Here is an 11,725-nt window from a genome sequence, read left to right as displayed (position 1 = left end):
TGAGGTCAGTGATATATCTGGATACGTAGGTAAATATCGTACCGTGCAGTCTGTGATCTGTGGCAGGGCGGAACCTCACTGGAAGAGATCAAACATGGGCATCTGGGAATGATAAGCATGGATTTGTGAGATGGCAAAGACCTTAAAACAATTTAGAGAGGGAAGAGAGATTGGAGATAGGGTGGTTCCATGGACAGATGGGTTAAGGGTTGTCTTTTTGAGGAGAGATGTGATGACAGCAGATTTAAGGCAGAGACTGACAGAAGCTGAGGAGAGAGAACTGTTAGCAGCTAACATGGGGACCAGGTAGGGACTCGGCCTCCTCCATCGGAGCAGCCACTAAGCTGAGGGACCGGGGTTGTCGGCTGCTGGAAATTCATAGAGGGAACTCTGGGACCTGCCTATAGGCTGCTCTCAGATGTCTCGTTTGGAAATTAATCGAATTATTGATGTAACCGGATATTTCACGGCGTTCTTGACCTGCTGTCTGAACTTGGATTGTGTCACCGCATATATAAATGTGTTTGTGCAGCAACTTAGAATCTGCAGCATGTATCCAACTTGTCCAAAGACATAGAGAGGATGAGTGTAATCCTCGAGATATGTCCCTGTAATATTAGAAATTGAGAAATATATAACATACGTTAACCACAGAAGTATGAAGCTGCCGGATATGGTGAAGAGTAAAATCACAGACTTCCTTCTGCTCTCTATCTCTGGGTCACTGCGATTCCCTCCCTTGCTCTGAACCCTCAGCCCCTTACGGACTCGACTGGCCACTAAAATGTGTCTGACTGTCAGAGTGTTGAGCAACAGAATTAAAACGAATGGGAGAAATGGGATTAAAACCATATCCAACCAGTCGAGTCCCATCCATCCGGGCTCAGTATAATAGCTTGGCTTGAAATAACAGAACCACGGTACATTGTCAATTATCTCTCCAGGTTCAAATATAAAGTAGTAGGGGACATTTTTTAAACAGAACAGAATACAGGTTGTTGCGAGAACCACAGCTGCAGTTTTCTCAGTGCAATATTTAGTTTTCAGCTTCTGGCAACAAATGGCCACAAATCGATCAAAGGAGAAAGTGACGGTGAACCAGACCGAACAGTCTGTGGCTTCATAACTGAGGACAGCGATAAAACTACACACAGGGGTGATGTTCAGGACAGATCCTGGGAAATAATAATAAATGATCCGCCACAGTATGACATCAGTGATAATGAGCAGTAGATCTGCCGTTGCCATGGCCACCAGGTAGCGAGTGGTGCAGGTGGAGAGTCCGCACTTTCCCCGGGACAGGATCACAATCGCCAGTAAATTAACTGGAAGAGAGAGAAGGAAAAGAGACTGGAAATTACTGATCAATCATTCTCCATGTCGGAGCCCAGAGAGTCAAGGCTTAATTTTAACACCAAGAATGGGTGGCTTGAAATAATGTCAGCATTTAAAAGTTAAAAATCTCAACCATGAACTCAACCTGCCTCCAACCTGCCCACTTGCAGGTTTAACAGAGGAGGGACAGGAGGGGAACATCAACTGCACCCACGAGGCGGGTGAGCTTGTTAAATATTTTAATGAGGATTCGAGCCTCTGATTTAACCTGCTTTACAGGTTTAGCATTGATGGGTCAGGTTTCTCCATCAGACACTACCCTCCACACAAAGACACTCCGATTGCCAATCACCTCCACCCTCCCTCCCGGGATTGGAATCCCTCCATGAGATGGAATGATCGAAACCCCGGACTGACACTCACAATATTGGGTCGTGGATCGGACACCCCAAAGGTTGGACCAACATCCACCCTGCCCGGGATTTGCACCACCCTCGTGTCCGGGATTGGATTCTCCTGAGATTGAAAGCTCCCAGCGGACTGGGACCACTCCTTCAGGATAGGAGATACCCAGGGGTTGGGGATTGGACAGCCCTTGATTGGACAACTCCCCCTCGGGATCATGGTTAGGACATACTTTATCACGCTGCCTGCTCCATTGTCCACGTCATGTGACTGGAAGCCCAGCCTGTTGATCAGGCTGACTTCCGAGTGGGGAACCCAATAACACGCAAACGAACATAATAACAAGCTGACACACTGGCCTCACTCCCTCCCACCTGCCAACATATCTGCTGCTGTTAATATTCAGGTTTAAGAATTTGAGCAAAATCAAAATTCTGAGCCTGCTTTAAATTGGATAAAAAGCAGTGAACAGGCAGCATCTGTGGAGAGAGACACAGAGTTAACGGCCGGAATTTCACCCGGATGTGGTGTCTTCGCCCATCGCTTGGAAAGCGTCCACAGGACCCTGAAAGCCACGACTGTATTTTGTGTGGCTCAGGCAATTAATTGCCTGCAGTCGGGGCTACTGCCCATCCAAGGCAGGATGCCCCACAACCAGGAGTTACTGGCCAATCAGAGGGACAGCAGCTCTTCAGCCCGAGCAGCGTTAGGGCTGGTGGACGCCCCTGGGACTTCACCCAGCGAGATGAGCCGCCATCGGCCTTGGAAGCGGAGATTGGACCTCAAAGGGGCCAATCGACCAGCCCCGGCGGGGAGGGCGGTTGCTCGAGAGGGCCAGGGTTGTTCCAACAGGGCTGTTTCAAACCAGTGCGGCTGGTGTCCCTCCAGGGGTACAGGGTGTCCCAGAAGCAAGGCTGCTCCAGTACACAAGGAGGCCATCAGTTATTACTTGGCAGCCTCCACACATTGCAAAGTGCCCCTCCATCGCTAGTGAAATACCAGTGGCAGCAGGATCTGGCCATTAATTCACCACTCAAGGGTCTCAATAGGCCGAAGGGCAGGCAGCTGCCTGCCACCTTCCCCACTGCTGGTAAGGTACCAGCAGGGGTGGGTAGGCGATGGGCACCGCCCCCAGCCCGCCATCCCAACTGATATGACACCCCTTTCACCTCCCAATCCACTCCTGTGGGAGGGACATAGAATTCGGGCCAACGTTTCAAATCTTCATTAGAACTGGAAGTTATTCGAGTTCAAAAGTTTTGAAGCAATGATAGGGTCAGAGAAAAGTTGGGTGTGCGGCGGAAAGAAAAAAGTGTGTGATCCAGAGGAGGGCAGGAGTGATTCAGTGACAAACAGTCAGATGGTTCAAGGAGAATTGGACAATTAAAGAGAAAGAAGTTGGGTCGACAGGAAGAGGAAATGGTAACAGCAGATAAACAGACTGGGATAAATACTTGAGAAACATGGCCAAGTGGAGGAAGCCTCAGTAACCCAGGAGGATGACAGAGAAAGTTGGAGAGATCCTAGGGATAAGAATTAGCCAGTGGACCGTGTACAGATAGTGAACTCTCACCCAAGGACCAGCCCACATCTCAGTCCAGTGACTCTGGTGTAGCCGCCATCCATTATAAACACAGGTCATCTGAGAAAATAGCAGTGGTTATGATCTGAAGCTTTTAATCGCAGTGTTGAGTCCAGCAGGCTGTAGAGGAGTCAGTCGAAACATATGGTTTGTTCCTCATTGAGCTGAAAAGAGGAACAGTGCAGGAGGCTGAGGACGGGGAGGTCAGAGCGGGATGTAGAATTAAAGGGGCAAGTGATTGAAGGCTCAGGGCCCTGTTTGCAGAGTTATGGAAGTGTTCATCAAAACAATCACTCAATCTGCATTTCGATATTTCCAAGGTACAAGAGACTGCTTGGTGGGCAGTAACTACATTGGAATAAGTTCACAAGTAAATCACTGTTTCACCTTGATGGATTGTTTGGGCCCTGGGCAGTGGGAATGAAGGAGGTGAAAGGGCAGATGTTGCATTTACTGCAGTTGCATGGGAAGGTGGCAGGTAGGGGAGGGAAACTGGATGGTGGGGGACAGGCACCGGGGGGAAGATGTGTTTGCTAATAAAAGAAATATACTGCAGATACAGGAAATCTGAAATTAAAACAAAAAGTCCAGGAAATACTCAGCAGGTCTGGCAGCATCTGTGGAGAGAGACGCAAAGTTAACGTTTCAGATCAGTGACCTTTCATCAGAATTGGCAAAGGTTAGAAATGTAATCGGTTTGAAGCAAATAAAACGGGGGTGGGGCAAAGGATAACTCAAGGGAAGGTGTTGATAGGACAGAGGCTGACAGAGAATTAGTGACCAGAGGTCATGGAGCAAAGGCAGAGGGTATGTTAATGGTGTGGTGAAAGATAAAGCGTGAGTGCAGAGAGGGTGTTAACTGATGGAACAATGAATAGCCCTGGCCCAAAGCAAAACATGAAAAAAAACAGGATGCAGCACAAGGTAAAAAAAATGAATGATGGAACAAACAAAAATAAAATAAAAATAAAAATAAAAAAGTAGCCAGTCATGCTCTAAAATTATTGAACTCAACGTGAAGTCATTCATTTCGGTAGGAGTAACAGTAAAAAGGATTATTACTTAAATGGTAAAAAGTTGCAGCATGCTGCTATGCAGAGGGACCTGGGTGTCCTTGTGCATGAATCGCAGAAGATTGGTCTGCAGGTACAGCAAGTAATTAGGAAGGCAAATGGAATTTTGTCCTTCATTGTTAAAGGGATTGAGTTGAAAAGCAGAGAGGTTATGTTCCAGCTGTATAAGGTACTGGTGAGGCCACACCTGGAGTACTGTGTGCAGTTTTGGTCTCCTTACTTGAGAAAGGATGTACTGGCACTGGAGAGGGCGCAGAGGACGTTCACTAGTTTGATTCCGGAGTTGAGGGGGTTGGCTTATGAGGAGAGTCTGAGTAGATTGGGATTATATTCATTGGAATTCAGAAGAATGAGGGGGGATCTTATAGAAACATATAAAATCATGAAGGGAATAGATAAGATACAGGTGGAGAGTATGTTTCCACTGGCAGGTGAAGCTTGGACTCGAGGGCATAGCCTCAAGATTAGAGGGAGCAGATTTCGGACTGAATTAAGAAGGGACCTCTTCACCCAGAGGGTTGTTAATCTATGGAATTCCTTGCCCAGTGAAGTAGTTGACGCTTCTTCAGTAAACGTTTTTAAAGCTAAGGTAGATATCTTTTTGAATAATTAAGGAATTAAGGGATATGGTGAGAACGCGGGTAAGTGGATCTGAGTCCACGAAAAGATCAGCCATGAGCTTATTGAATGGCAGAGCAGGCTCGAGGGGCCGGACGGCCTACTCCTGCTCCTACTTCTTATGATCTTATGATCTTATGTTCTGTCCGTCAGGCTGTAGTGTGTCTAATCGGTAAATGAGATGCTGTTCCTCGAGCTTGTGTTGATTGTCACTGGAACACTGCATCAATCCCAGGACAGAGATGTGGGCATGAGAGCAGGGTGGGGGAGGGGGTGTGTTGATATTGCATGTAAAAGAAAAGTCGGGGTCATGTTTTCGGACTGAGCTGAGGTGTTCGGCAAAGCGATCACCCAATTTGCGTTTGGTCTCTCCAATGTAGAGGCGATCGCATTGTGAGTAGTAAATACAGTATACTAAATTGAAAGAAGTACAAGTAAATCGCTGCTTCACCTGAAAGGAGTGTTTGGGGTGGGAGGAGACTGGAACAGGGGAGAAAAGATACAGACAAGATAGGAAAAAATAACCTCAGTGGGGCAGGAAAAGGGTGAAACAATGGGTCTGCCGGGACAGTCCAGTTTGTGGATTTTGGGAAGAAGATAGAAGCGGGCTGTCGGCTGTTGTGGGACTATGAGGTTGGAAGCTGCAGCGGGAAGATCTCCAGAGGCGATGTGGTCAGTGGCAGGCCTGTGGACAATAGCTTGATGTTCGGTGGTTGGGTCATAGTCCGGGGGAGGTATGAAGATGTGTCTGAGAGTTGGTGCTCAGCTTCTGCAAGGTAGAGGTCGGTACAGCAGACAACAGCAGCACCACCCTTGTCTGCATGTTTGATGGCAATGTTGGGGCTAGACCTGAGAGAATGGAGTGCAGCAAGTTCAGAGGGAGACAGGTTAGAGTGAGTGAGGGGATCACAGAAATGGAGCTGGCCAATCTCTCGCCGACAGTTTTCAATGAAAAGGTCAAGAGCAGGTAACAGGCCAGAGGGAAGGGTCCAGGTAGAGGGAGAATGCTGGAGGCGGGTGAATGGGTCTACTGGTTGGGGAGAGGACTCCTGGTCAAAGAAGTGAGCCCGGAGGTGAAGGTGATGGAAGAAGAGCTCAATGTCATGCCGAGTGCGAAATTCATTGATGTGGAGGCTTAAGGGGAAAGAACAGTCCTTTGCCGAGTACAGAACAACAGCGTCAGAGAAGGTCAGGGTCAGCGTGTATAGTGAATATGTGGTAAGGGGTCAGATCAGAAGGGATGGTGTCAGAGAGTAGTGAAGGGAAGAAGGATCTGGAGGGGCATCAGTCCCCATCAGCTGCTGGAGCTTGCGTTCCTTAACACCTGGAAGGAAGAAAAACGTTTATTGTTAATATGTCGGATGAGACAAAGGACGAAATGAACCTGCGGAGTACATCAGATTTGAGATCAGGTGAGGCAGTGCTTCTGGAGAGAGAGGTCCAGTGTTTACATGTGGCGGTACATGGCACTGGGTGTGGATATCAGGATGCAGTGAAAACAGCAGTCCGAGGAACATTGTATTTCTCAGAGATACCTGCAATCCTGTGTACGTCCAAAACATGAAGGATGAAAGCTCAGTTGGAATCCACGTGGAAGAAGTCAGAGCCAGAGGCAGTCGCTGAGGAAGGAGATACTTGTGGTGCTGGATTTAGCTGGAAATGGTGGAAATGGCAGAGGATGATGTGTTGTATGTGGAGGTGGTTGGAGTGGAAGGTGAGAAGAATGGAAGAATGGAATAGAGTCCGAAAGGAAATGGGATGGAAGCAATTGAGAGTCAGTGGGATTATATTAGATATTTGTGGACAGGCAATCCCTTGAAATGGAGAGAGAGTCCAGGAAGGGAAGGTCAGTGATGGACCTTGTGAAGGTGAGGGAGGGGCTGAAATTAGAAACAAATCTGATTTTTTCAAATTCAGGGCCAAAGAAGGAACTAGAGGTGAAAAAAAGTAACCTGAGTACTTCGGAGCAAGTGAGGGAGAGAGGAATTCCTGTGGGAATGGCAAGTGAACGAAGCCAAACCAATAAATTCCAAATGGAGCCCTCCAAATGTATCCATGGTCGAGGAAAATTGGCCGGGAAATTACCTACTGCTGTGGGTCAGGAAAGATCCCGTCTGCTGTGAGTTAAAGGGCAGCTTGGGTTTACTGGACCTTGAAGCAGAAAGTGGCGGAGTGACATGGACAGAAATATAAATGGACATCTGGAGAGCAGCTCCGAGCTCAGAAGGAAGGAAGACACACATGTTGTGGAGCAGAATGGAGCAGTTGGTGAGGATTCAGAGACTGAACAAGTGAGAGGAACATGAGGGGGGAGGAACTAACTGTCAAGAAATAATTGAGAGAATTCATCAAACAACTCCAGGAAATTTAAGCTAGAAAGGGGACAGATAATTGATGAAGTTATCAAAGAGTCACGGCTGCAGATTTCACAAATGATTTAAATTAGAATGGAATGTTAACAACACAATGGAAATGTGATCATAACACAGGGGATCGTTTCTAAAGGAAGAGAAATACAAACAGAGAGGTCTTTTCTCGACATAAGAGAAGGCTGAGAGGTGACCTAATAGAGGCTGTTAAAATGCTAAAAATGTTAGAGAGAGGATACATGGAGATGATATTATCACTTGTGTTTATAAATCCCACTCATCAATTCATGAGTAATATTTCAGAGATTGAAGTATTTTATTTCTTGAAACAGTGCACTATTTATTTCTTTATTAACAGTTTATTAATGATATTATTTACTGCAGCTGGACAGTATTATGAAAACCCGAAAGACATAAGATTCGTACCAGAAATAGATGGCAACCTCGGGGCTAAAAAAGTGAGGAAATAAAGGAAAGTAATGTCAGCAAAGGAAAAGTATTGTAGAAATTGAAGGGACTAAAATCCGACAGGTCCTCTGGACCTGATGACCTACACCCTCGGGTTCTAAAAGAGACAGCTGTAGAGATAGTGGATGCACTCACTATGATTTTCTCAAACTCCTTATATTTCTGAACAGTCCCATCTGATTGGAATTTGGCAAATGATACACTGCTTTTCAAGAAAGGAGGAAGAGAGAAAACAATGAACAGCAGGCCTGTTAGTTGAACATCATGATTAGGAAAATGCTAGAAACTATTATTAAGGCAGTCTTAACAATACACTTAGGAAAGCATTCTATGATTAAAACAAGTCAACATGGTTTTCCTAAACGAAAATCTATTTGATAAATTTATTACAGTTTTTTTGAGGATGTAACCAGTAGTGTAGATAAAGGGGGACCAGTAGATGTACTATATCTGGATTTCCAAAAGACATTCCATAGGGTGGCACAGAAAAGTTTAATAGAAGTTGGGGGAAATATGTTAGCTTGGATAAAAGATTGGATAACGGACAGGAAGCAAAGTTTGGGCCTATATGGGTTATTTTGAAGTTGGAAGGTAATGAATACAAACATGTGGACATACAAAGATACGAATTAGGAGCAGAAGTAGGGCATTCGGCCCCTCAAGCCTGCTCCACCATTCAATAATAACATGGCTGATCTGAACTCAACTCCACATTCCCGCCTACCCCCAATAACATTCACCCCCTTGTTTATCAAGGATGTATCTACCTCAGCCTTAAAAATATTCAAAGAGTCTGCTTTTTGAGGAAGAACATTCCAAAGACTTACGACCCCCTGAAAGAAAAATAAATTTCTCCCCATCCCTGTCTTAAAAGGACGATCCCTTATCTTTAAGCAGTGACTCCTAGTTCTTGATTCTCCCATAAGAGGAAAAATCCTTTCCCCATCCACCCTGTCAAGAGCCCTCAGAATCTGATATGTTTTAACAGGTGGCCTCTTGCTCTTAACTACAGTGCATACAACCCTAACCTCTACAACCTTTCCTCATGAAACAATCCACTCATTCCAGGTATTAGCTTAGTAAACCTTCTCTGAACTGCTTCTAATGCATTTAAATCCTTCCTTAAGGAAGGAGACCATTACTGTACACAGTACTCTAAGTGTAAACTCATCAATGCCCTGTTTTACTGCAGCATAACCCCCCTAATTTTTTATTCAATCCCCTCGCCATAAACAAGAACATTCGATTAGCTTTCCTAATTACTTGCTGAACCTACATTATAACATTTTGCGATTCATGCACTAGGACACCCAGATCCCTCTGCATCTCAGAGCTCTGCAATCTCTCACCATTTAGATAATTTGTTTCTTTTTTATTCTTTCTGTCAAAATGGACAATTTCCCATTTTCCCACATTATACTCTATTTGCCAGATCTTTTCCCACTCACTTAACCTATCTATATCCCTTTGTAGCCTCCTTTTGTACACTTCACAACTTACTTTCCTACCTATCTTTGTGTCATCAGTAAACATAGCAACCACACCTACAGCCCCTTCATTCAATTTATTAAGATAAGTTATAAAAAGTTGAGGCCCCAGCACTGAACCATGTAGCACACCACACATCATGCCAACCAGAAAATAAGTGGAACCTTATCAAAGGCCTTCTGGAAGTCCAAATACAGTAAATCCACCTGTTCCCCCTTTATACACAGCACATGTTACTTCTTCAAAGAAGTGCAGTAAATTGGTTAAACATGATTTACCTTTCACAAAACCTCTGCATGATTACCTTGAGTTTTTCTAAGTGCCCTGCTACAATGTCTTTAATAAGAGCTTCTAACATTTTCCCTATGACAGATGATAAGCTAACTGTCCTATAGTTTCCTGCTTTCTGTCTCCCTCCCTTTTGGAATAAAGGAGTTACATGACAATATTGAAAATGTTGGTCCCTTTAATTAAACTGGACTCATGTCAGTGTTAATAGAGAGCAGGTGATGCTCATTATTTGTATTTGAGTGGTGGGTTTTATCCCAGTTGGGGAATTTCCTCTGGACAGAGCGGTAGTCCAGGGGAAGAGTGTGAACAGGTATTTGGACTGAACTATGAATTGCCAATAAAATAGTTGTGGATCAGAGACTGTCATTGGCTTACACATTTTGGTGAATGGATATCTGCTTGTTTAACATTATATTGGCTATTTTCCAACCGAATGGAACCATCCCCGAATCCAGGGAATTTTGCAAAATTAAAAACAACACATCAACTATCTCTGTTGCCACTTTTTTTCAGAGCCGAGGACAAAGTCCTAAGATGATACAGTGCATTCATGAGGATGAGAGCTATGTGGATAGCACGTTTATAGATGTAGTCCCCACACATCTTAAGAGTATGCAGGGATAGAGGAAATGAGTGACTGTCAGGCAGATGAAAAGACACAGACAGGTCATGCCAGAGACCCTGAGTGCATCTCACTCCCCCATTCAGTACTGAATACTGAGGAAAGTGACGCTTCAGCTGGGGAGTACAGCCAGAGCCAAGTCTATGGCAACACAGGTGGCCCACTTGCACAGGAGGGTGCAGGGAAGACTGGAAGAGCCATCGTGATACGTGATTCAATCATCAGGTGAACAAACAGATGTTTCTATGGTCACAGACATGAATCCATGAGGGTGTGTTGCCTCCTTGGTGCCAGGGTCAAGATGTCGCTGAGCGGTTGCAGTGCATCCTGAAGGAGGAGGATGAAACGCCAGTAGTTGCGGTTCACATCGGAACCAACGGCAGAGGTAGAAAGAGGGATGTGGTCCTACAGACACAATTTAGGGAGATAGGTAAGAAATTAGCAAGCAGGACCTCAATAGTAGTCACCTCCATATTACTCCCAGTGTCACGTGCAAGTGAGAATAAAAATGGAAGGATAAGATGGATGAATGCATGGCCGGAAATATGGTGCAGGAGGGAGGGCTTTAGATTCCAGGGACATTGGGACCAGCTCTGGGGGAGATGGGACCTCTACAGACAGGATGGTTTACACCTGAGCAGAGCCAAGACTGAGTTCCTTGCAGGACGTGTTGCTAGTGCTGTTGGGAAGGGTTTAAACTTGTTTCACAGCGGGGTGGGGACCTGAGGGTAGGCTCAACTGGGAAAAAATCGGAAATGAAAATGGAAGGCAGAAAATTAATGGACTAATCAGGAAGACTGATCAAACAAAGGTTAGAAAATTTAAAAAAAAGTGTTTGGCAGTGCTCAATGCAAGGGGTATAGCAAATAAAGCAGATGAGCTGAGGGCACAGATAGACATGTGGCAGTATGATATCATAGCTATTGCAGAAACATGGCTTAAGGAGGGGCAGGAATGGCTGCTCAACCTTCCTGCTTGCACTGTTTTCAGATGTGATAGGGAGGGGGATATGTAAGGAGGGGGAGTGACAATTTTGGTCAAGGAAACTATTACAGCTGTGTGGAGGGATGATACGTTGGAAGGTTCGTCAAATGAGGCCATATGGATTGAGCTTCGGAACAAACAAGGGGCAATCACACTGCTGGGAGTTTCCCACGGACCCCCAAAGAGTCAGAGGGAGATAGAAGAGTAGATATGTAGACAAATCTCTGAAAAATGCAAGAAGAATAGGGCAGTAGTAGTAGGGGATTTTAACTATCCATATATTAACTTATATTAATTGGGACAATTTCTGTGCGAAAGGAATTGAGGAAGCAGAATTCCTGAGGTGCATTCAGGAGAACCTATTTGGCCTGTATGAGGCAAATCCAAAAGGTTTTAGACTTAGTTTTAGGGAATGAAGACAGGCATGTGCAAGGAGTGGCAGTGGGAGAGTATTTTGGTGGTAGTGATCATAATTCAGTCATTTTTAACA

The 11,725-nt window shown here is 45.2% G+C and overlaps 1 protein-coding gene across 1 annotated transcript; it reads right to left on the bottom strand.

The window, feature by feature from the left end:
- Window positions 1–414: 414 nt before the first annotated feature.
- LOC137355971 (probable G-protein coupled receptor 139) lies at window positions 415–1,959 on the bottom strand. Its single transcript, XM_068021674.1, has 2 exons — window positions 1,759–1,959; window positions 415–1,350 (listed from the first exon to the last, which is right to left on the bottom strand). Exons 1-2 carry the CDS (start codon window positions 1,957–1,959, stop codon window positions 415–417), a joined length of 1,137 nt encoding a protein of 378 aa, XP_067877775.1.
- Between the last annotated feature and the right edge of the window lie 9,766 nt (window positions 1,960–11,725).

Source organism: Heterodontus francisci, chromosome 44 (assembly GCF_036365525.1).
Source record: "Heterodontus francisci isolate sHetFra1 chromosome 44, sHetFra1.hap1, whole genome shotgun sequence".
NCBI classification, from domain to species: Eukaryota; Metazoa; Chordata; class Chondrichthyes; order Heterodontiformes; family Heterodontidae; genus Heterodontus; species Heterodontus francisci.
Note: the sequence above shows the minus strand (reverse complement) of the source record. Positions and strands in the feature narration are given on the sequence as shown.

What these genes read in the sequence shown, in the direction of transcription:
- LOC137355971 (XM_068021674.1), bottom strand. Translation starts at nt 1,959, where the DNA reads ATGATCCCGAGGGGGAGTTGTCCAATCAAGGGCTGTCCAATCCCCAAC. An exon ending in CCGATCCACGACCCAATATT is followed by an intron (nt 1,351 to 1,758) that starts GTGAGTGTCAGT and finishes AGTAATTTCCAG; the next exon opens with TCTCTTTTCCTTCTCTCTCT.